Source organism: Triturus cristatus, chromosome 3_2, assembly GCF_964204655.1.
Source record: "Triturus cristatus chromosome 3_2, aTriCri1.1, whole genome shotgun sequence".
Taxonomy (NCBI): Eukaryota; Metazoa; Chordata; class Amphibia; order Caudata; family Salamandridae; genus Triturus; species Triturus cristatus.
The window spans coordinates 819,693,978-819,718,751 of record NC_140584.1 but is presented as its reverse complement, the minus strand read 5'-3'; the positions used below and the strand labels follow the sequence as shown (position 1 = coordinate 819,718,751).

The window sequence follows — 24,774 nt, the reverse complement described above, 5'->3', positions numbered from 1 at the left end:
TGTGCTAGCAATACATTAAATGCAACAAGGTGGTGGTGTGCTAGCATTCCGTTAAATGCAGCAAGGAGGTGGTGTGCTAGCAATACATTAAATGCAACAAGGTGGTGGTGTGCTAGCATTCCATTAAATGCAACAAGGTGGTGGTGTGCTAGCATTCCGTTAAATGCAACAAGGTGGTGGTGTGCTAGCATTCCGTTAAATGCAACAAGGTGGTGGTGTGCTAGCAATCCGTTAAATACAACAAGGTGGTGGTGTGCTAGCATTCCATTAAATACAACAAGGTGGTGGTGTGCTAGCATTCCATGAAATGCAACAAGGTGGTGGTGTGCTAGCAATACATTAAATGCAACAAGGTGGTGGTGTGCTAGCATTCCGTTAAATGCAGCAAGGAGGTGGTGTACTAGCAATACATTAAATGCAACAAGGTGGTGGTGTACTAGCATTCCATTAAATGCAACAAGGTGGTGGTGTGCTAGCATTCCGTTAAATGCAACAAGGTGGTGGTGTGCTAGCATTCCGTTAAATGCAACAAGGTTGTGGTGTGCTAGCAGTCCGTTAAATACAACAAGGTGGTGGTGTGCTAGCATTCCATTAAATACAACAAGGTGGTGGTGTATTAGCATTCCATTAAATACAGCAAGGTGGTGGTGTACTAGCATTCCGTTAAATGCAACAAGGTGGTGGTGTGCTAGCAGTCCGTTAAATACAACAAGGTGGTGGTGTGCTAGCATTCCATTAAATACAACAAGGTGGTGGTGTGCTAGCATTCCATGAAATGCAACAAGGTGGTGGTGTGCTAGCAATACATTAAATGCAACAAGGTGGTGGTGTGCTAGCATTCCGTTAAATGCAACAAGGTGGTGGTGTGCTAGCAGTCCGTTAAATACAACAAGGTGGTGGTGTGCTAGCATTCCATTAAATACAACAAGGTGGTGGTGTGCTAGCATTCCATGAAATGCAACAAGGTGGTGGTGTGCTAGCAATACATTAAATGCAACAAGGTGGTGGTGTGCTAGCATTCCGTTATATGCAGCAAGGAGGTGGTGTGCTAGCAATACATTAAATGCAACAAGGTGGTGGTGTGCTAGCATTCCATTAAATGCAACAAGGTGGTGGTGTGCTAGCATTCCGTTAAATGCAACAAGGTGGTGGTGTGCTAGCATTCCATCAAATACAACAAGGTGGTGGTGTGCTAGCTTTCCGATAAATGCAACAAGGTGGAGGTGGTGTGCTAGCAGTCCATTAAATACAACAAGGTGGTGGTGTGTGTCAGGGCCCCACAAGTCTTACCTGTTACACTCGTGGAGCTATCTCGCAGGGACGCCGTGAGCAACCTCCACCGTTCCCCTCCCAACCTGATCGAAGTGAAGAATCAGACCCAGGCATGGAGGAGACCAGGGAAAGATGCCGAATGGGATCAGGGGAAAGACGTCGTGTGGATCAGAGATGGAGTCACGCCAGGCCGGGAATGTTCTCTGAGGAATCATCAGCTAAACAGATGAACAACAATGATCAGTGCACCTGTTTTCCTTTTGTGGTTCACACGTACAGACGTAACAATCATACATGCTACAGGCTGGTAGTAGGAGTTTATAGTCACCTGGCAGGTGGTAGTGGATTCTTTTGTTTTACTCCTAGACAGAGGGTTGTCTTGGTGATCCCGACGTCTCAGGTGCAGAGGGTGAAATGGCCTTCATACATGCTTGTTGGGACAGCAGCATGTGATGGGGCCCACAAACGCGCTCCTGCGCGGTGAGGGGGCAAAGGAAGTAAATACGTGATCACGCTTCCCTGTGCGTGTCACGAAGAAGTGCACAAATGCGCTCCTGCGCGGTGAGGGGGCAAGGTAAGTCCGTAACCACGCTTCCTCCGTGTGTCAGGGAAGTAGACTGGGTTGAAAGCGCTCCGGCGCTGTGAAGAGGCAAAGAAAGTCCGTGACCACGCTTCCTGCGTGTCACGGGAGTGAACTGGGCTTGAAGCGCTCCGGCGCGTGAAAGGGGCAAAGTAAATCCGTGACCACGCTCCTGCGTGTCACGGGAGTAGACGGAGCAAGGCAAATCCGTGACCACGCTTCCTGCGGGTCACGGGAGTGAACTGGGCTCGAAGCGCTCCGGCGCGGGAAAAGGGGCAAAGTAAATCCGTGACCACGCTCCTGCGTGTCACGAGAGTAGACGGAGCAAGGCAAATCTGTGACCACGCGTCCTGCGGGTCACGGGAGTGAACTGGGCTCGAAGCGCTCCGGCGCGGGAAAAGGGGCAAAGTAAATCCGTGACCACGCTCCTGCGTGTCACGGGAGTAGACGGAGCAAGGCAAATCCGTGATCACGCTCGTGCGTGTCACGGGAGAGAACTGGGCTTGAAGCGCTCCGGCGCTGTGAGGCAAAGCGGGAAGCAGGCAGTCAAGCAGCAACACGTCAGTACTGGAAGCACTGACGGGAGTGGCCGCCGTGGTTAAATGCGGCCTCACCCGGAAGTGTTTCCCATGGTTTTCGTGAGCACTAGACTGCTGACCTGAAAGCGGTACGCGCTCCGAAAACCGGAAGTCGGTTTCCTGCCGTAGAACGTCCCCGGCTGGAACCATGACCGTGTGCCAGCATTCCATTAAGTACAACAAGGCGCTGGTGTGCTAGCATTCCATTAAATGCAACAAGGTGGTGGTGTGCTAGCATTCCATTAAATACAACAAGGTGGTGATGTGCTAATATTCCATTAAATACAAGGAGGTGGTGGTGTGCTAGCATTACATTAAACCCAACCAGAGATGTCGATACAGTAATATAGAAAAGGACTCTTTGAGTCCAAGGGTGAGGGCGGTATTAGAAGGGACGAGCGGACGCGTGAGCCCGGAGCTTCGTGACGGTCCCGAGTTTATCATCGTGAATTGCTGGTGGCTGGGACCTGTGAGCGGGCTGAATCTGGTCCGGTAACTCTGCTGACGAGCGGAGCTGCTTCGGACAGCTCAGGCCCCCACAGGAGCGATGGGGGCAGGCTCTGCCCCGGGGAACCGGCAGAGGTCGAGCGCCCTCAAGATGGTGCTTCGGAAGTGATCGATGACCTTGGAGCGTGCCACGAGGCCCGGGACCTGCGAGGAGGCTGAGGCCGAGAACAGAGGGGCCGCAGGGGGATGCTGTGACCTCCGCATACCTGGCGCACCCTGGACAGCAGGGAGTTGGAGGGAATGGATAGAGGCCCGGATCCGGAGATCAGATGGCGATGAGCTGGTCCAGCCTCCAGTCTGATCATCACTTGGTGGGGCCCCGTTTGGCGGAAACGCTGATTTTGCCATGATCGGTCAGTGGTTTTAGTGTATTTGGGACTTAGATTGAGCCGCCGTGAGCTGGCGATGGACTGCCTGACCCTGACATGGCAGCTGCGCTTAGCCTCTTAGCCAGCCTAATACTGCGTGCAGAGATTGAGTCTAGAGAAAGTGCCATGGTAGGCCAATCTCAATCTCCACAGCGGAAGCGCCTGGGTCACATTCCACGCAACAGACTGCCTGGAGATTCCCCTCCGGTGCAGTGAGCAGGCGAGAATACACTTGTGGAGGCGGACGACTGACTCCAACATGGCGGCTGTGCGAGCCACGAAACATCTCTACTAATGCAGGTACCAACGGGGCCAGTTGAATCTACAGGGGTTAATAAGCAGTTTACCCTGGCTTCTGGAAGCATCTGGAGGCAGCAGAAAAGGGATCTCAGAATACCTAGAATACCTCAGAATAAGGGCTCCTACGTATTATGTGACAATCTTGATGTCTCCCCCCAACCCCCCCCCCCCCCCCCCCCCCCCCCATCTCACTCCACCAGACTGCAGCAAATAGAGAAGCCCCTCCAGCCACACTGGACTCCATGGACTGGCTCATCGAACTTAGACAAGCAAGGCTAGGGGTGTTCCCCCACCCTCCACCCCCATCCGGCTCACCCATCAGGACATAAAATCTGTGAACTGACCACCGACCGTTGAGACCCAGCACTTTGGCCGATGCCCGGTGGAGCTACCTTGATAGCTATAGTGGAGATGGGCTGTGGACTTCCCCCTCAGCCCTCACCTACCCAGCCGGACTTTGGGCAGACTTTCCTTCGTCTCGCTACCACATCTCCCTCCTATCCTTTTTACCTGACCCTCCTTACCCTTCTACGTGCCATTTATCTCGTCTTCTAGGTAACTTGAAACTGATGTAACTTTTGTAACAATGTGGAACCTCTTGTAAAGCGCTCTGATACCTCCGGGTCTAGCCAGCGCTATATAAAACTCAAATAAATAAAAAATAAATAAAAGAAGGGATATGCGCAAGCTTGATTTTGATTCAACAACACATGCATCTTGTCGAGCGGACCATCTATTCCCCAGTCGGTCTCTGCATTTTCAGCTTTCGTATTGTTCTTGCCCTCACACTCAGCAGTCACTTTACTGGGCGCTCCTTTGGTTACACTTCTTGGCACCATTTCCTCTAGGCCTTTGTATCCCCCCTTCAAGTTCTTTCTCATGCTCCTCTGCCCTCTCGAGTACAGATGATGATATAGAGATTCTCACAGGAAAAGAAACGTTGTCAACTATAAACACAGACCCTGTGGAATCTGTATTACATTAATGGCCCGTGCGATTCTTGTTCTACTGATGCACAAACTGATCACGATTTATCACTTGTGTGTATCTCTTTTAAGAGGGAATCGAGCACGTTTCTGCACTAAGCACCCACTGCATCTCTGTTTTTAATGCCTCTTTAATTTTATCCTGCTTTGATTAAAATTCCATTTGGATATCATTTTATGAATTGATTGTTTATCTGGGACCAATGTCCTCCAGAATAAAATATATGCCCCAGGTCCCTAGCAATGTCAGTTTCTTTTGCACACCTAATGGTATCTATTGTTGGCAATAAAGTTATTTATGATGCCGCATTCTCTCCTTATCCCGACCTCACATGCACAACAAAAACAATAGAGGAAATGTCTGGAAGGAAATTTTAGGCATGCTGGAGGATGCCACCCTATTTGGCTGCCTGAGTGGGGTGGATGCGGCTCCCTGGTGATAAGGAGTTGGCGCGTCTGGATTGCGGATGTAGTTCAACGGACAGCTGTGCTCGAGACAGGCCCGGCACTACAGTCTAAGGGAAACGAGATCTCCACGTTCCCTCTGCGTGCTGTTTGCGCCTCGCTCGCACAGCGGCATGTGAACAGTACCAGACTGGGCATCGTTGATAAATGCACTCATGCTTTTATGTGGGAATGACAGAACACAGAACGGGGTCCCTATGTGTTTTCTTTACATCATCATGCACAGCTGTGGAGTGCCACGCTGGTGCAATGACAAATTGAAACGTGTCAGCTGAATAGAGCCTCGCTGTATTTTGTGCACACAGGAATCGTTGGGCATGCCATTATATTTTTCAGTTGCCTGGAATGAACGATTACGGGAGATGGATCTTATGTAGTTATTTGGAAAATCTAGCATGGATACAGCATTCTCGATCCACGTTGGGCTTCTATGCCCTAGACAGAACAGCATGCTTTCCATGTTCAGGGTTAACCTAAAAAATATTTCATACAAGTTGCCAAGTCAGTTCCGGATGAAATGATCACTGTGGCAGAGGTAGGTGAAAACCCGCAGTAGTACATTAGTGTTGCATGTTTCTGCTACAATATTTATTATTTTTTATGTTTCAATGTGCAGCAGTGTAAGTTGAGAAGGATATCAATGATAATAAAAGTTTTTCATGCATTAAAAAACCTAGATGTAATTGGGAATGGTATTTATATAGCGCTTCCTACTCCTGACTGGGTGTTGAAGCGCTTTGCAGCAAGTAGCACACTACTCCAGAACCCAAGATCAGAGTTTAATAGTAGATTAGTACATTTTTAGGTCCTGCCTCAGCCAGCGCATGCGCTGGCGAGACTTTTAGTAAGTGGGCTTCAAAAATCCGACCACACACTTTTTTTGTGGCCTAAAGCGTGCGGTTATGCACACGGTTCGTACCGTACAGGCGTCATCTGGCTTTCCTCTCTCGTCATGGCTCTTAAGCCGCATCGCTCGCGGACACCCTTACACTCGTGGGCCGCAGCAGCTGCTTTCACTTTTGCCGCCACGCGCGCACACAACTCCCGGGCTTGTTTTCTTTAGATGTCCCGCGTCCGCTTTACTGAGCCGCGTTTTACGAGCATGACATGTTATAAGGTTTGACCCCGTCTCGTTTGGTTTGTAATTGATGAAAAACACCTCGCAAAGCCCCCCAAGGACTGGTACCCCCCGATTCGAGATGCCAGCAATGACATCGCATACATCGAGGTGAGCACAGAGCTGGCTGTGCTGCGTGTGAGAACCTTTCCCTGTAGCAGCATCGTAACTCTGTTCTGAACAGGTTAAAATTTAGCAATCAAATAAATTCATCCACCCTTTTCTTCATGCTCATCTTTTTGCAGACTTTTTCAAAGAATAAACTCACTTGCTATACCCTCAAACAGTTCAAAGCCACCATGTTCTAGGAACAAATGTATTGAATATGGATATAGCCATGAGGCCTGTTCAGAATGAACCCACACAATTTTTTAGTGCTTCCAAAATAATTTATCATACTATGCTCATTGATATCACCTCGCACAATTCCCAGTGAACATTCTCTCAAATTAATCCCCCTTATTGCATTCACAGAGATCCTATACATTTTTCTTGTGAAACATGTTTCCAGATTTATCCCAAAACATCCCCACAGAGGTCGATGTGAACCTTTCTGCTAGAATAATAAAATCTTGCAGTACCAGCATACAAGAAAGCCTACATTTTCTTAAATACATGGAGGAAAAGTAAGCGTCTGTGTCTTTACTACATCTTTCAGTACCAGAAATCTTTCACACACTAGCTACAACTCTCATCAAACAAGAGAGTGTGTAAACCTAGTCATTTAACAATTCCAGCTTGTCTCTTTAGTTTGTCCTTCCATGACCGGGATCTGCCTGTGCCCCTTCACCCATTTTCCTCTTGTTTTGTAAACTTTGAAATTAACTGATTATTTGAACTGTATATGCTGGTTTTCCACAAGCCCTTTGCTTTATGAAAATAAAAAAATACTCTAACCCTTTGCTCTTTCAATTCTTAACAGATTATCTATAGAAACTGCAATCAAATAAAATCCTGGGTGGGTTCAGAAAAATGCCGTCCTGTCATCATACTTTGACTCTTATCCTGGAATCACTTCATGCAATTTGTGTTTTCTTCATACTATAACTTTCTTGTATGATAGTGGAGAAAAACGTTATCCTTTTTCAAAAACATAAGTGCATAATGCTGGATCAATGCTAAATCAGGGCTACCAAGACCATCTGTCAATCTATTTAAACAAGCATTGGCATAGCCAATAGGTCTCGCTTTTGGGACCTTATAAGTATTTAGTTATGCAGCACAATATCCTTAGTGCAACAACATCAACTGTTGCATGGCTAAACACTTATAAGGTCCCAAAGGCGAGACCTATTGACTATGCCAATGCTTGTTAACACAGTGCACTTGAACCCGGGCGTTTGATACTTGGCCTTTTTCCAAGTAGGTTGTTGACAACCAAGTCTGAGCTTTCATCCTTTTATAATACAGTGAAACGAAAATCCCTGAGTGAGGAAAGTGAATTTTGGCAGGGCAAGGACAGCAAATAAATGATGTGCTCAAGGCGCTTTCACAGGGCGGCAGACTTTCGGAAGCCTGCCTTGCCCATGTTAAGTCTGTCTGACTGTTCCACCCAGATATGTGCCATCAATTAGCTGCCTTTGCCCTTAATAGGTTGGCACTATGCCTCTGAAATCAGAGCTAGGCCCTGCATCCAAGATGAACAGATAAGTTACAACCAGCTAGTGTCTGCAGTAGCTACAGCTGTATGCTTTTGCTAAATGTTTTTTTCTCCTTGACTTGGAAATATGATTTCCGCTGGCGTGTGAGGGCATTGTTTCCATTTATATGTACTTGCAAAGAAAGCCCTTCCAACAGAAATACTATTAACCATGCATCCAGTATCATGTATATGAGAAGTGTTTTACTGACAACAGTAAAATATATATTTTTTCCTTTCAGGACAAATGGGTTCATGTGACTCAGTGGAAAGAATAAAGTGGCTCCATGTCTTGTTGGGTAAATATGATGACATCTGCTATGTTTTAGTTGTTAAACCAAGAAATACGTACACAGCATCAGTTGAGAATAAAGGTCAGCGGGAGTTATTTATCTGCTCAGGTTCACCCACACTTTTATTTGCATTCTCGTGCAATATAGAGGCTTAAGAATATCAACATATACACACTGTAGGGAGCCTGGGGGATAAGAGAGAGAGAGAGAGAGATGTTTGTGTGTTGTTTTTGTGTTGGTTACAGCTCAGAATTAACGTATTTGAACCCTAAGGCCTGTGAGTGCACAGAACAGCGTCCTTGCAGAAGTGATGGAAGCAAAAAAAGAATCGATATTGACAGGAGGGGCTAATTACAAGAGAAGGCAAAAGAATAGCAATGATCAAGGGAGTCCGAGAAGGAAGATTGGAGAAACTTAGAAAGGATAAACTTGAAGACCATGAAGAATATATGTGTTATAAGAGAGCAGGGATATTCATAGGTCCATTTATATGCTGTCAAAACCTACTTTTCTGTGTACCTTTATTTTGATAAAATCCAAGGCTTTGGCCATAAAAAGGGAGAGCCTTCATACAAACATCTTACATGAAATTATGGCATGGTTATCTTGCGATCCCCTATTGTGTTGCATCTGGGTGTGTTTCTTATTGTTTCTGTTCGTTTTAGTGCTTCTATGTTCATTTTCATTTCAATGAAAAGTCATCACTTCTTATTCTCTAAGTATGCCGCTTGAACACACCTGATCTGCTTGTATAAATACAATCCCAGTTCCACTTTTAGGATTGAGAAGGAACCTTCATAGAACCGTTTGCTGGCCATTTATACCCTAGTGCAGGTACTAACTAGCATTGGCAAAACCATTATGTCTGACTTGCATTTTTACTCTTTACTAAGCTATCTTAAAAATCCTGGTGCAGTGAAAAAATGATTGGTTTCTGGAAACAGTGCATCAATGAGATAAATTATTTGATGTGTGTTGATTCATTGTGCATTTAAGATTTTACCTAGTCCCTTATGCCCACAATGTAAGCCCTCCATAGGTGGTGGAACAGCAAGCAACTTTGTGAGAGGGTTATACTCCTGTAGGGTACACCCAAAGCTAAGAATGCAGTTCTTTAAACGTATATGTTAAAGAATTGCTAATAGTTTACAGAAGGCTGTGCTGTCAAGCCAGACCTAAAAATTTGCCAAACAATATTTGCACCCATGTCAATGCCTATCTATACCCATTAGAAAATGAGCATAAACAGCCCGCAATCCTCTGTGCAGGCAATTGCCACCAGGTTCTACATAATATTCGCTCATGAACCAGTGTGCTGGGATAATAATGCTTGCAAAAATGCGTAAAGACCATATTCACGTTTTATTCCCCATTTATTTGAATTTTCATCTGTGCCTAACAAGGTTAGTGTGCAGCTATGCACTCAAGCTCTACGCTCAACATCCCTTTCCTCAGAACTCAGTCATCCTTTGACTCTGACCAAAGTGTTTTGGGCACAGGGCCTTACTTTTATCCCCGTCCATCATAGAGATGATATGTGAAGTTACGAACAGGGTAGTAGGTGGAGGTTGTTGTTCTTTTGTTCACTTTAGCTGGTGATTTTCAATGATTTTTATAGTTTGCGTTGTAAAAATAGTGTTGCTTTAACAGCAGTTTTTATGTTAGCTTCAATTTATCTGTGGAGTAAAGGACCATAAATTTCCTTCAAAATAGTTTACAGCCTTTGGGTTGTGGTCGCAGTGTGTGGCTTCAGGGCATCACCAGTCCCTAGACTGTGTACCTCCAAAACACTTAGCAACATGCAACCAATCTGCATGCAGCACTTGTGCCCCTTCATCCTACCGCGATTGGCGACCTGTGGCCAAGAGGTGGTCTTCAGGCATGCACTTTATCAATGCCAGGCGGCCCAATGACATTTGCTTGTGTTAAGCTAGATCTGTCAGTAACGTGGTCTTGCGCTGTGCCCTCTGCACGTACTATGTGGTAGAAACTCTACTGTGCATGATCATTGGCTGTATGAAGAAGCAGGCTCTGGCCACAGTGTGTAGCCCCATCCATGCCCTGAACCCAGCCCCTGTGGCCAAAAAAGCTGTGCACTGCTCTCAGTTGCTGTTGACCCAAAACCTGTGGCTCATGATCCCACTGCTTAGCGCAAAACATGGATTGGCTTTGACTGTGGCCTGCATTCTCTCCTCATGGACCCAGAGCTTGCAGTGCACAGCTGGTCTCTAGCCACATGGCACCTGAACTGAAAAACCTTTTAGGTATTGAGTTCTTTTGAGTGTATTTTTCTTCATTTAATTTTTTGTTCTGTTCCATCATGTTCTCAAACTGTTTCAATTAGCGGTTTTAGTTGGTCTGAGAACCTAGTTTGCAAATTTTAACTTTTCTTCGCTGGAATAAGAGACATTTTCTATACTTCTGGGAGGTCCTTTGAAACTTATGAATTAAGGGTGTTCCCTTATTTAGCCCGAGGTCCTGATTTTTATTTTTCCATGCTGCAGGTTTAAGAATTGTTCAACAAGATTTTTGAAGTTGAAGAACCAGTCAAAGTAGGAAGCTGGCTGTGTATATACTATACCAAAGTAAGGTATAGTGTGCACAGAGTCCAGTAGATCCCCAAAGGTAGGCAGAGGTAAAAGTAGATTATACCTTACTCTCTATTTGTGGTAGTCTGGCGAGCAGATTATACCTTACTCTCTATTTGTGGTAGTGTGGTGAGCAGTAACGCTTTATCAGAGGGTAGTGTTAAGCATTTATTGTACACACTCAGACAAGAAATGATGTCACACACTCAAAGACTGAACTCAAACCAATTTGTTTTTATAAAAATATTATTTAGTTGAATTTTATGTCTACGTGCCTGGTACAGGTAGGTGTAATGGTACTTTGCAATAATAATGCAGTTGAATACAGTTGAAAGGCAGTTGAATGCAATTGGTTTGGTTACAGGTAAGTCAACAGTTAAAATTGCTTTTCAGTTACTATTGTAATTGTATAATTACTTTTCAGATTAGTTTTTAAGTTAATTTTTCTACTCAGTGTGATATGCCTAGATTTCACACTGGCACATTTCCTAGGTAAAAGGTGAGTAAATCATTTTTTGTAAATATACAGTTTCTTGAAAAGCAGTCAATGCAATCCTATGGGAGGAAATAAAGTTATCGGTTTGCGGGTAAGTATCTGGTTTTTGGAGTTGGGTTTCTGGGGTTAGAACAAGGGTTCCCCCAGGGTCAAAGATGCACTCTCAAAGCACCCTCAGTGTCACTAGGGCGGCCCAGTGTTATCCAATGGGGGATAGGGTACCTCCGGTTGGTGGCTGCTCATGAGCAGTCCACAAGGTTGTGGGAGCAAAGCTCCTGGACTTAAGCTCAGGGCAAAGGGGGGGTTCAAGTTAGCACACAAAGTGCATCCACAGCGGGACAGGGGCGACCTGGTGCAGGGTGCTGTTTTGGCATCGGTTGCCCTGTTGTTTTCAATAGGGATTCTCTGGTTGCAACAAACACTTCAGGCTTGGGAGCGAAGATCTTCTGGAGGCGACCACCAGTTTGAGAGGTAAGTTGGGATGTCGAGGGATGCCGGACACCGTTGGTTGGGCCGTCCAAGGCCGTCGGGCGTCGGGTGCAGGGGAATCTTTTGGCGTCAGTTTTTTCTTACTGGTTCCGGTTGCGGTCGGGGGGATCCTCCAGAAAGGGGCTGCAGGCATCGGCTGGAGACTTTAGGTAGGTCAGGGATTACCAGACAGAAGGTCAGGATTGCCGGGGGACCTCCTTGTGGTGTTTGGCCACTCATCTCGGGCCATGGGCTTCTTGTGCAGACTCGCAGATTTGGCCGGAGCCAGAGTCAGTTGGTGAGCAAAACCGGTGCTCACAGGAGACAAAGTCTGGTTAAGGAAGGCAGAGCAGGTTCTCCAGGTTCTGGGGGGCTGCTGGCTGCAGGACACCCCGGTATTCTGCTGGAGGAGGTCGGAACAGGCCGGTAGGGCTGGGGTCAAGTCAGTTGGTGTCCTCCTTCTTCCTTCAGCACTGCTTTTCGGTCCTTCTTCTTGTTTCTTCTTGTCTGAGGAGGCAAGGTTCAGGGTTGCCCCTAAATACTAAATTTAGGGGTGTTTCAGGTAGGCAAAGGTAGGGACCAATGGGTCCCTTCCTTGGGGTGGGTACACCCCGTATTATGCTTCTAGAGGGAGGAGGGCATAAGCCTTACTCTGTTTGGCTGGGTCCTCCCATCTTCAACATGGCGGGGACTGAGAGTTGTGCTTCGCCTTGTCTACCCCACCTGAGGGGTGGGGTTGGCAAAGGTGGGCACACCTCTCCTCCTATCTTGGTTTTCCTGACGATTCTCCTGACAAAAGTGTGGGTCAGAACCGGTGGAGGCCAGTTGCTGGGTGCAGCAAAGGGTTGGGTCATCTTACCAAGGTGGCAAGCCTTTGAAGCTTCCACTTCGTGGACCCTGCCCATCCTAGGGGAGGAGGCTTGGCACCTCGACCCAGGATGTGCTTTGATTCAGGACCCCGAGAGCGGCAGTCTCTCGACCCAGGGGTTGAGAAACATGTCTGGTGGAGGCAGCTGGCGAGCAGCCACTCAGCCAGGACACTAGAGTAAGGTCGTTTTTCAGGGAGCATCTCTAAGATGCCATCTGAGTGCATTTTTCATTTAATCCCACACTGGCATCAGTGTGGGTTTAATGTGCTGAGAAGCTTGATATCAAACTTCCCAGATTTTAGTAAAGCCGTTATGGTGCGGTGGAGTTCGTAATGACCAACTCCCAGACCATATACTCTTTATGGCTTTTACTGCACTTACAATGTGTAAGAATGGACTTCAACACTGTAGGGGTACAGGGTTAATGCACCTGTACCCTCACCAGTGGTATAGTGCACCCAGATAGAGGGGTGGCTTACCTATGCCATGGCAGTGGATTGTAGGCATGCCACACAGGGATGTTTGACATGTCGACTCTTCACTTTGCCCTGCACCAAAACACTCAGCCTGCAATGGCAGTGTGTGGGTGTAAGGGTACAGGGCCTCTAAGGGTGACACAATAAGTGCTGCAACCCATAGAGAACATGTTTGAGGAGCTCGACCTCATTCCTTATTGCCACTTAGACTTTAGGGAGTTATGGTCTCTATGTAAACTTAAGAACACTGCTGTGGGGTCCCATCCCTCCAAACAAAGGCTCCAGAAGCTGTTGGCAGGGTATGATAAGGACCACTTCTCTGAGCAAGGTGAAGACCTCTCAGATGGGGAAGAGGATGGAGGGGATGAGGATAACTTCCATCCACCCTCACTTCCAAGGGAGAACAGGGTCCCTGCGCCCCGGACTCAAAAAATACAACTCACAGCACCTAGATCCCACACAGGTGGGTAAGGTGCTACAGAGTCCATTGAGGACAGCCTCAATGAGGAGACCAACCTTTTAGTAAGGTTGGCCAAAAGATTAGACCTAGAGACCAAACTCCTGGCTCTAGATAAAGAAAGAGAAGGGATGGGCCTAGCACCCATCAATGGTGGCAGCAACTTAAATAACAAGGACAGATAGCAATCTTATGACTCTAAAATCCCCAAAGGCATTGTCCCCAACTGTGAGGAAGGTGGTGACATCACCAAATGGTTCACAACCTTTGAGAAGGCCTGTGAAATGAGTAAAGTGGAAAAGTGACACTGGGGCCATTCCTTTAAGGAACTGTTCACTGGTAACTGCAGGGACAGACTCCTGGCCCTTACTGGGGCAAATGCTGGGTCTTATGACCTCATGAAGAATACTCTGATTGAGGGCTTTGGGCTCACAGCTGAGGAATATAGGATTAGAGTCAGGGGGTCTCACAAAACCCAAAACCATTCCTGGATTGACTTTGTAGACTACTTAGTTAAGACACTAGATGATCATTAACTGGAAATAATGTGCATGATTTAAATGGACTTTACAATCTTTTTATGAACGAACATATTTTGAGTAATTGCACTTATGAGATGTTTCATCAACATCTGGTAGACTTAGGTCTAATTTCTCCCCAAGAATTTGGAAAGAAGGCAGACCATTGTGTCAAGACTAGGGTAACAAACACAAAAGAAAGGGGTTACCAAGCCTCCACAGGGAAAGGGGGTGAGAACCCCAAAGACGAAAAACAAGAGTCTTCATAAGGGCCTCAAAATCCTGTTGATTGGGGGGAGGGGGGGCCCAAAACACTTCACAGTCCAGTGGTAGGTACAAAGGGAAGAACGTTGATCCCCAGAAGGCCTGGTGTTTTAGCTGTACGAAGTTAGGACATTTAACTAGAGATACTACTTGTCCTAACCAGAAGTCGCATAGTCGTCCACCAGTTAGTACTGGTGTAGCCAATCTCCAGAAGGGATCATTTGTGTTCAGAGCAAATCAGTGAACTGAAACAGTTCTAGTCCCTGAGGGTGAAGTTAAGTTTGCCACTTTAGGTGTGTGGCCGCCCAACTTAAAGAAGTATTTACAATTCCCCTGGGTAAATGGGACTAGGATAGAAGCCCTGAGGGATACAGGTGCCAGTGCCACCATGGTGAGAGACACACTGGTTTCCCCAGAGCAATACAATCGTATTTTATTTAATTTCTCTCCGGTCTCTGCAGAAGAAGTAGGAAAGTACATCAATTAATCTAGGTCAGGATCACCTATGGACCCATGTCCACCGACACTTCTTAAAGGACTAGTAGACCTGGTGATCCCCCGGCTTGCAGAAACTTCAACCTGATGTTTGCCTCGGGTATCTTCCCGATTAGCTGGAAGGAGACTTCCATTCTGCCTTTATTAAAGAAGCCTACGTTAGATGCCACCAACCCTATTAATTATCGACCTATTGCCAGACTACCTTTGCCTGCGAAGATAGTTGATAAAATTAGGAACACCCAACTGTCTCAATTTATCAATGAAAATAGTCTGCTGGATCACTCCCAGTTCGGTTTTCGTAAGGATCATAGCACGGAAACAGCACTTATCAAAGCGACTGAAGAGATCAGAGCGGTGATGGATGCTCCTCGATCTCTCTGCCGCTTTTGATACAGTTGATCATACCCTCATGCAAAGTCGGCTGGAGAAGCTGGGAGTGGGGGAAGTGGCTCTGGTGTTACTGGCCTCCTTCTTAAAGGATCGGAAATCTACAGTGTACATTGACGGCTTCAATTCAGCCTCCTATGTTTTGCCTTGTGGCGTTCCTCAGGGCAGCTCGTTGAGCCCTTCGTTGCTTAACATCTACATCTCCGAACTTGCCCCATTAATCTGGGAATTCGGATTTAGCCTGACCACATATGCTGATGACACCCAGATTGTGATAGCTTCACTCAAACATCAAAACTCCCCCCTCTCTGCAGTCTCAAAGCAGCATGAGCACTATTAATAAATGGATGACAGCACACTGCTTTAAACTTAATTCCGATAAAACGGAAGTCCTGATCTTCAGCAATTTGCAGCCCACCTGGAGCAATATGTGGTGACCGGCGGAGATGGGTATACCACCCAAGCCAGCGGCGAAAGTAAACAAACCTGGGGGTGCTGATTGACAACAGATTAACACTCTGTCAACAGACTAACGCCGTTGTCTCTGCATCGTACTTCCTTATAAAGAAAATAAGGAAGATATTTCCCTATATCCCGGCAAATACCAGGAAAACAGTAGTCACTTCTCTTATTCAATCCAAACTAGACAACTGCAATGGGCTATATCTCAATGCCAAGAAGCAGTGCCTGAAGAGACTCCAGATGATTCAGAATTCTGCAGCACGCTTATTGCTTAATATTCCTAGGCAAAGTCTGGTTTCCAATGAAATCCGCAAATTGCACTGGCTCCCGGTGCTTCAGCGTATACTATTCAAGGCCTTGTGAATTGTCTATAAAGCCTTGCATCATATAGGTCCTCTTTTTCTTCAGAATCTCTTTGCATGGTACCAACCGACCAGACATCTTCGGTCGACGGGGACAAGACTGCTGCTGGTACCCAGAATTAGCACGGCATACTGGGGTGGCCGTAGTTTTCATTACGGCACATCGAAACTTTGGAACTCTCTCCCACTTGAACTTAGGAATGCCAGTTCTTTGACTGGCTTTAGAAAGCAATTAAAAACCTGTCTTTTCCAGTGCTAGTTCGCAGAGCTTGCTGTTTGTAGTCCCTAGCGCCAAGACACCCTTGGGTATTTGTGCGCTTCTATAAATTTCATTAACATAACATAACATACCTGATTGGAAAGTCATATCCAGTCACCAACGTTGACAGTGTTACTACTAACCATGCCATGGCTATGGTAATGTAAGACTGGGGAGGGGTTACTGGCCAGAAACAGGTAGTGGTCTCTCCAAAACTTCCAGATGCAAACCTCCAGCTGCCTGTCTGCTTGGAAACGACCTGGAGACCTGAGCATGGGCTGAGGTATAATTAAAAATCCATATAGCAATGCTGCACATCCCTGAGATTGTGTGTGTCAAGACCAGAGCACAGAGCCGAGCACAGGGTGAAAAAGAAGTGTTGGAGCCTGGAAAATTGGCCCAGCCTTCCGAGAGAAAAGGTAAGATACTGGGGAACCAGCTTCTGGACAGCAAAAGATTCAGGACCCCTCTCCTCAGGGAGAAGACTTGTCAACCTCAGAGGGAACCGAGCCCATGGAACTTGATCTTTATCAGGTTGAGCTCTTAGGGCCAGGGGGACCCACTAGGGAACAGCTGTACCTTGGACAGCAGACCTGTCCAACTCCTGAAAGCCTGAGGCAGCAAGCTGCTGCACCGGAAAAGGAAGATAGTAGTGGAACCCACATTGCCTTTTGGGAGGAGGGACTTCTGTATACTGAGGCCAGAGACCCCCTACCCTGGTGCCACTAGGAGAGTGGTAGTGCTTCAGATGTACAGAGAATTTTTACTCACTTTGGCTCATGACATCCCCCTATCTGGGCATCTTGGCCAGACCAAGACTTGGGACAGGCTAGTTAGCCATTTTAACTGGCCCCAAATGTCCCAGGAAGTAAAGGAGTTTTTCAGCTCCTGTTTCACCTGTCAAGCCCGTAGCAAAACAGGTGGACACCCAAAGGCCCCCTTAGGTCCATTGCCAGTGGTTGGTGTTCCCTTTGAAAGAGTAGGTGTGGACATAGTGTGTCCACTTGAACCTCCCACAGCCTCAGGAAACAAATTCATACTAGTGGTAGTGGATCATGCCACCAGGTATCCTGAAGCAATTTGCCTTTTGGACTACAGCTCCGGCAGAAGCCAAGGCCCTCATTGGTGTCTTCACCAGGGTAGGGTTTCCTAAGGAGGTGGTGTCAGACAGAGGATCCAACTTCATGTCTGCATAGCTCAAACACTTGTGGAATGAGTGTGGGGTGCAGTAAAAGTTTACTTCACCCTATCATCCACAAACCAGTGGTCTCAAAAGGAGATGGGATGTCCTCTTGCCATGCTTGCTTTGCGACTACAGGGAGGTGCCTCAGAAGGGAGTAGGGTTTTCCCCCTTTGAACTTCTGTTTGGCCATCCTGTTAGGGGACCACTCTGTCTTGTTGAAGAGGGTTGGGAGAAGCCTCTCAAAGAACCCAAACAGGATATTGTGGACTATGTGCTAGGCCTAAAGTCCAGAATGACAGAATACATGGAAAAAGCTTCCAAACATCTTGAGGCCATCCAGAAGCTCCAGATGCGCTGGTTTGACCAAAATGCTGCACTGGTGGAATCCCAACCAGGGCAAAAGGTGTGGGTTTTGGAGCCTGTGGCACCAAGGGCGCTCCAGGACAAATGGAGTGGCCCTTACCCCATCTTAGAAAAGAAAAGTGAGGTAACTTTCTTGGTAGACCTGTGCATCAGCAGGACCCCCAAAAGGGTGATCTATGTGAACCACCTAAAGCTTTTCCCGGACAGGGCTGACATAACCATGTTGATGGTTACTGATGAGGATCAGGAGACAGAGAGTGAACCTCTCTCCCTGACCTCCTCTCTTACAGCCCCAAAGATGGGTCAGTCGATGGGTTTGTCTATTCAGACACCCTCACTTCCCAACAGCAGGCTGACTGCAAGCAGGTCTTGCAGCAGTATGCAAAGCTCCTTTCCACGACCCCTGGTCAGACAAACTGGTGTACCCATGATTTGGACACTGGGGACAGTGTACATGTCAAAAAACAAAATCTATCGACAGTCTGATCAAGTTAATGAGAACATCAAAGCTGATGTCAGCAAGATTCTGGAGTTAGGGGTTATTGAACCCTCTGAGAGCCCTTGCGCCAGCCCAGTGGTCTTAGTCCCCAAACCTCATCCACAGGGTGGAAAGAGAGAAATGAGGTTCTATGTGGACTACAGAGGTCTCAACTCTGTCACCAAGATAGATGCTCACCCCATACCGAGAGCTGATGAGTTGATAGACAAATTGGGTGCAGCTAAATTTCTAAGTACCTTTGACTTAACTGCAGGGTACTGGCAGATTGGCATGGCCCTAGGAGCCAAAAAGAAAACAGCATTCTCCACACCCGATGGGCATGATTAGTTTACTGTTATGCCCTTTGGTTTACCGAATGCCCCTGCCACCTTTCAACGGTTGGTGAACCAAGTCCTTGCTGGATTGGAGGCCTTTAGTGCAGCATATCTTGATTATAATGCTGTCTTTAGCAAGTCCTTTGTTATATGTTCACTAATAGCTGGGTTCTTGGTAAGAGACATTCTGAAAATTGTAACCCATCTTACCCCTAACTATAGTAGGGGGGTTTTCCTAAAAAATTCTAAAGGGACTTCACCAAGGCCCTGACAAGCCTTTTATTAATTTGGGGAAATTGTCAATTAAAAAAATTCAGAATTCTAAAGACAATTTAGGAGTTCGGTCATGTAATCAGGTGTTGACCAAGTCAGTCCAACAAATGCAAAGTTGTAAACCCCAACGCTAATCCACCAGTGTAGGAAGGTGGCTCTGTATATGCGATTCCAAACTAAGGTATAGTGTGCACAGAGTCCAGTGGATCCCCAAAGGGAGGCAAAGGTAAAAGTAGATAATACCTTACTCTCTATTTGTGGTAGTGTGGCGAGCAGTAAGGCTTTATCGTAGGGTAGTGTTAAGCATTTATTGGACACACTTGGGCAAGTAATTATGTCACACACTCAAAGACTGAACTCAGACCAATTTGTTTGTTTGAAAATATTATTCAGTTGTATTTTATTTCTAGAACCAAGTCAGGCCTGATACAGGTAAGTGAAAAAATACTTTGCAGGAATATTGCTGTTCAATACAGTTGAAATGCAGTAGAATGCAATTAGTTTGGTTACAGGTAAGTCAACGGTTGAAATTACTTTTCAGTTACTATTGTAATTGTTGTAAGATTACTTATTAAGTTACCTTTTCTACTCAGTGTGCTAGGCCTAGATATCACACTAGGACATTTCTTAGGTAAATGGTGAGTAAATCAGTTTTTGTAAATACACAATTTTTTATGTTTTCATGCAATTTCTCAATTCCAAACGTATTTATTTTTCCACAGAAAAGCAGTCAATGCAATCCTATGGGAGGAAATGAAGTTCTTGGTTTGCAGGTAAGTACCTGGTTTTGATAGTTTGGTTTCTGGGGTTAGAACAAGGGTTCCCTTAGGGTCAAGGATGCGCTCTCAAAGCACCCTCAGCAGCACTAGGCGGCCAGGTGCAGAGTGCTGAGGCCCAATGTTATCCAATAGGGGATAGGGGTCCTCCAGTTGGTGGCTGCTCACGAGCAGGTCACAAGGTTGTGGGAGCAAACCTCCTGGACTTATACTCAGGGCAAAGGGGGGTTCAAGTTAGCACACAAAGTGCACCACCGCGGCACAGGGGCGGCCGTGTGCAGAGTGCTGTTTTGGCGTCGGGTGGCCAGTTGTTTTCAATGGGGATTCTCCGGTTGCAACAAACACTGCAGGCTCGGGGACAAAGATCTTCTTGAGGCGACCACTGGTTTGAGAGGTAAGTTGGGATGTTGAGGGGCGTCGGGACATCGTCAGTTGGGCCACCCAAGGCCGTGGGGCGTCGGTGCAGGGGTGTCTTTTGTCTTCTGGTTTTGCTTACAGGCTCCGGTCGCAGGGGATTCTCCAGAAAGGGTCTGCTGGCGTCGGTTGAAGACTTGAAGTAGGTCAGGCATCACTGGATCCCAGGTCAGGTTCGCCGGGGAGACCTCCCCGTGGTGTTGGGCCACTCGGACCATGGGCGTCGGGTGCAGAGTGGTTCAGAATTGCGTATTTGGCCGAAGCCTGAGTCGGTTGGTGAGCAAATCTGGCGCTCACAGGAGACAGTCTAGTTGAGGAAGGCAGGGCAGGTTCTCCGGGTTCTGTTGGGTTGCTGGCTGCAGAACACACCGGGATTCCCCTGGAGCAGGTCGAGGTCGGGACAGGCCGGTAGGGCTGGGGCCAAGTCAGGTGGTGTCCTCCTCTTCTTCCTTCAGCACAGCTCTTCGGTCCTTCTTAATCTTGTCTCTTCTTTTCTGAGGAGGCATGGTTCAGGGTTGCCGCTAAATACTAAATTTAGGGGCGTTTAAGGTAGGTAAAGGTAGGGACCAATGTGTCCCTTCCGTGGGGTGGATACACCCCCTATTATGCCACCCTCCAGTGGGAGGGGGCATAAGCCTCACTCTGGTTAGCTGGGTTCCCCCATCTTCAAGATGGCGGGGACTGAGAGCTGTGCTTTGCCTCCCTCACCTGAGGGGTGGGGTTAGCCAAGGTGGGTACACCTTTCCTCCTATCTTGATTTTCACACCAATTCTCCAGCCCAAAGTGGGGGTCCGAACTGGTGGGGGCCAGTTGCTGGAAACAGCAAAGGGTTGGGTCAGCTTACAAAGGTGACAAACCTTTGAAATTTCCCCTTCGATGGACCCTGCTCATCCTGGGGAGGAGGCTTGGCACCTCGACCCAGGTTGTGCTTTGTTTCAGGACCCCGAGAGCGGCAGGCTCTCGACCCAGGGGTCCAAAAACATGTCTGGTGGTGGCAGCTGACGAGCAGCCACTCAGCCAGGACACGAGTCTGGTCGCTTTTCAGGGGGCATCTCTAAGATGCCGCCTGACTGCATTTTTCATTAAATCCAACACTGGCATCAGTGTGGGTTTAATGTGCTGAGAAGTTTGATATCAACCTTCCCAGATTTCAATAAAGCCATTATGGTACTGTGGAGTTTGTAAAAACAAACTACTAGACCATATACTCTTTATGGTTTTTACTGCACTTACAATGTCTAAGAATGAACTTAGACACTGTATGGGTACAGGACTCATACACCTATACCCTCACCAGTGGTGTAGTCCACCCCGCTAGAGGGGTGGCTTACCTATGCCATAGCAGTGGATTGTAGACATGGCACACAGGGATGTGTGTCATGTTGACTCTTCACTTTGCTCTGCTCCAAAACACTCAGCCTGCAATGGCAATGTGTGGGTGCAAAGGTACAGGGCCTCTATGGGTGGCACAATAAGTGCTGCAGCCCTTAGAGGCATTCTCTTGTCACAGTGCCCTTGGTACCCATGGTACCTTTTACAAGGGACTTATATGTGGCCAGAGATTACCAATTTGGGTTTGCAACAGTACAGATTTAGGGAAAGAACATAGGCCCGGGGTACCTGGTTGGCAGGAACCCAGGGCACACTGTGGGGGGCAATAATGCAAAAAGAGGCACTTTCCTACATTCAATGCTCATCATGTAAAAACACCTGCCTTGGACAGTCAGATTTGTTTTACAGTTGGATATACAATTCTAAAGTTGTTTTAAAACCCAGATATGAAAATATACGAAGCTCATCCCTTTGAAGCCCTTTGTACTGAAACATCTCAAAAACTATGCCACAAGGATAGGGAAGGCCTTGCACCGAGTCCTGTATCACACAAAACAGTGGGTCATTTATCTGCGGGAAGTGGACTTCTCCATCCCACCAAACCAGCCGTACACAACCTTTGGCCCTCTATTTTGGTCTCTAGGCATGAGGTTGGCTTATTGTCATGCTCTAATCCAATGATTTCCTGCCAGAACCTCACCACTGCCCACGAGAACCAGTGCTGTTTTTTACCCACCCAGTTAACTTTGCCCCTGTTGATAGATCTACATAAACGGGATACACCAAAAGTAACCTAAACAGGCCAAGTGTATGCTACATTGTCCTGCAGATTTGCAAAATGGATCTAAAGTTGGAAGCAGATAGAACAATCATTGATAAATCCAACAGGTCATGCCTTTCATATGCAAGGGCTAAGTTGTTGGATTTGGCAATGCTTGTTTTTTAAAGCATATTGGAAAATATATATAAACAAGCATTGAAAATGCAATAGGTTTCACCTTTGATTAAGTTAAAGCCATTTGCTTTGCTAATGGTATTGTATAGCAAAGCAAATGGCTTTACCTTAATGAAAGACCTATTGCATTTTAATGCTCCACAGATCAGTTTCACTGCACAGGACGGGCCTAGAGATGAGACTTGTGCAGCACTACTCCACAGATCAGTTTCACTGCACAGAGAGGGCCCAGAGATGAGACTTGTGCAGCATCACTCCACAGATCAGTTTCACTGCACAGAGAGGGCCCAGAGATGAGACTTGTGCAGCATCACTCCACAGATCAGTTTCACCCCCCAGAGGGGACCCAGAGGCGAGACTTGCGCAGCACCCCTCCACAGATCAGTTTCACTGCACAGGACGGGCCCAGAGATGGGACTTGTGCAGCACCACTCCACAGATCAGTTTCACTGCACAGAGAGGGCCCAGAGATTAGACTTTCTCAGCACCACTCATAGATCAGTTTCACTGCTTAGAGAGGGTCTAGAGATGGGACTTGTGCAGCACCACTCAAGATCAGTTTCACTGCACAGAGAGGGTCTAGAGATGAGACTTGTGCAGCACCACTCACTGATCAGTTTCACTGCACAGAGATGGTCTAGAGATGAGACTTGTGCAGCACCACTCAAGATCAGTTTCACTGCACAGAGAGGGCCAAGAGATTAGATTTGTGCAGCACCACTCAAGTTCAGTTTCATTGCAGAGAGAGGGCCCAGAGATGAGACTTGTACAGCACCACTGACAGATCAGTTTCACTGCACAGTACGGGCCCAGAGATGAGACTTGTGCAGCACCACTCACAGATCAGTTTCACTGCAGAGAGGGGGCACAGAGATGAGACTTGTGCAGCACCACTCACAGATCAGTTTCCCTGCACAGGACGGGCCCAGAAATGAGACTTGTGCAGCACCACTCACAGATCAGTTTCACTGCAAAGAGGGGGCCCAGAGATGAGACTTGTGCAGCACCACTCACAGATCAGTTTCACTGCACAGGACGGGCCCAGAGATGAGACATGTGCAGCACCACTCACAGATCAGTTTCACTGCACAGGACGGGCCCAGAGATGAGACATGTGCAGCACCACTCACAGATCAGTTTCACTGCAGAGAGGGGGCCCAGAGATGAGACTTGTTCAGCACCACTCACAGATCAGTTTCACTGCACAGGACGGACCCAGCGATGAGACTTGTGCAGCACCACTTAAGATCAGTTTCACTGCAGAGAGGGAGCCCAGAGATGAGACTTGTGCAGCACCACTCACAGATCAGTTTCACTGCACAGAGAGGGTCCAGAGATGAGACTTGTGCAGCACCGCTCCACAGATCAGTTTCACTGCAGACGGGGCCAAGAGATGAGACTTGCGCAACACCACTACACAAATCAGTTTCACTGCACAGAGGGGGCCCAGAGATGAGACTTGCGCAGCACCCCTCCACAGATCAGTTTCACTGCATAAAGGGGGTCCAGAGATGAGACTTGTGCAGCACCACTCTCAAATCAGTTTCACTGCACAGAGAGAGGGCCCAGAGATGAGACTTGTGCAGCATCACTCCACAGATCAGTTTCACCGCACAGAGGGGGCCCAGAGGTGAGACTTGCGCAGCACCCCTCCACAGATCAGTTTCACTGCACAGGACGGGCCCAGAGATGGGACTTGTGCAGCACCACTCCACAGATCAGTTTCACTGCACAGAGAGGGCCCAGAGATTAGACTTTCTCAGCACCACTCATAGATCAGTTTCACTGCTTAGAGAGGGTCTAGAGATGGGACTTGTGCAGCACCACTCAAGATCAGTTTCACTGCACAGAGAGGGTCTAGAGATGAGACTTGTGCAGCACCACTCACTGATCAGTTTCACTGCGCAGAGATGGTCTAGAGATGAGACTTGTGCAGCACCACTCAAGATCAGTTTCACTGCACAGAGAGGGCCAAGAGATGAGATTTGTGCAGCACCACTCAAGTTCAGTTTCATTGCAGAGAGAGGGCCCAGAGATGAGACTTGTACAGCACCACTGACAGATCAGTTTCACTGCACAGGACGGGCCCAGAGATGAGACTTGTGCAGCACCACTCACAGATCAGTTTCACTGCAGAGAGGGGGCACAGAGATGAGACTTGTGCAGCACCACTCACAGATCAGTTTCAGTGCACAGGACGGGCCCAGAGATGAGACTTGTGCAGCACCACTCACAGATCAGTTTCACTGCAGAGAGGGGGCACAGAGATGAGACTTGTGCAGCACCACTCACAGATCAGTTTCAGTGCACAGGACGGGCCCAGAGATGAGACTTGTGCAGCACCACTCACAGATCAGTTTCACTGCAAAGAGGGGGCCCAGAGATGAGACTTGTGCAGCACCACTCACAGATCAGTTTCACTGCACAGGACGGCCCCAGAGATGAGACATGTGCAG

At 47.4% G+C, this 24,774-nt stretch overlaps 1 protein-coding gene across 3 annotated transcripts in view; it reads left to right on the top strand.

Moving 5' to 3' along the window:
• Positions 1-24,774, top strand: part of STRADB (STE20 related adaptor beta) — a 390,751-nt gene that overhangs the window by 280,258 nt on the left and 85,719 nt on the right. For all 3 annotated transcript variants that reach the window (XM_085648993.1, XM_085648991.1, XM_085648992.1), the window contains exon 2: positions 8,055-8,111. In XM_085648993.1, the coding sequence (XP_085505119.1) occupies positions 8,100-8,111 (12 nt within the window). In that variant the 5' untranslated portion in view covers positions 8,055-8,099. The remainder of the gene's footprint in view (positions 1-8,054; positions 8,112-24,774) is intronic.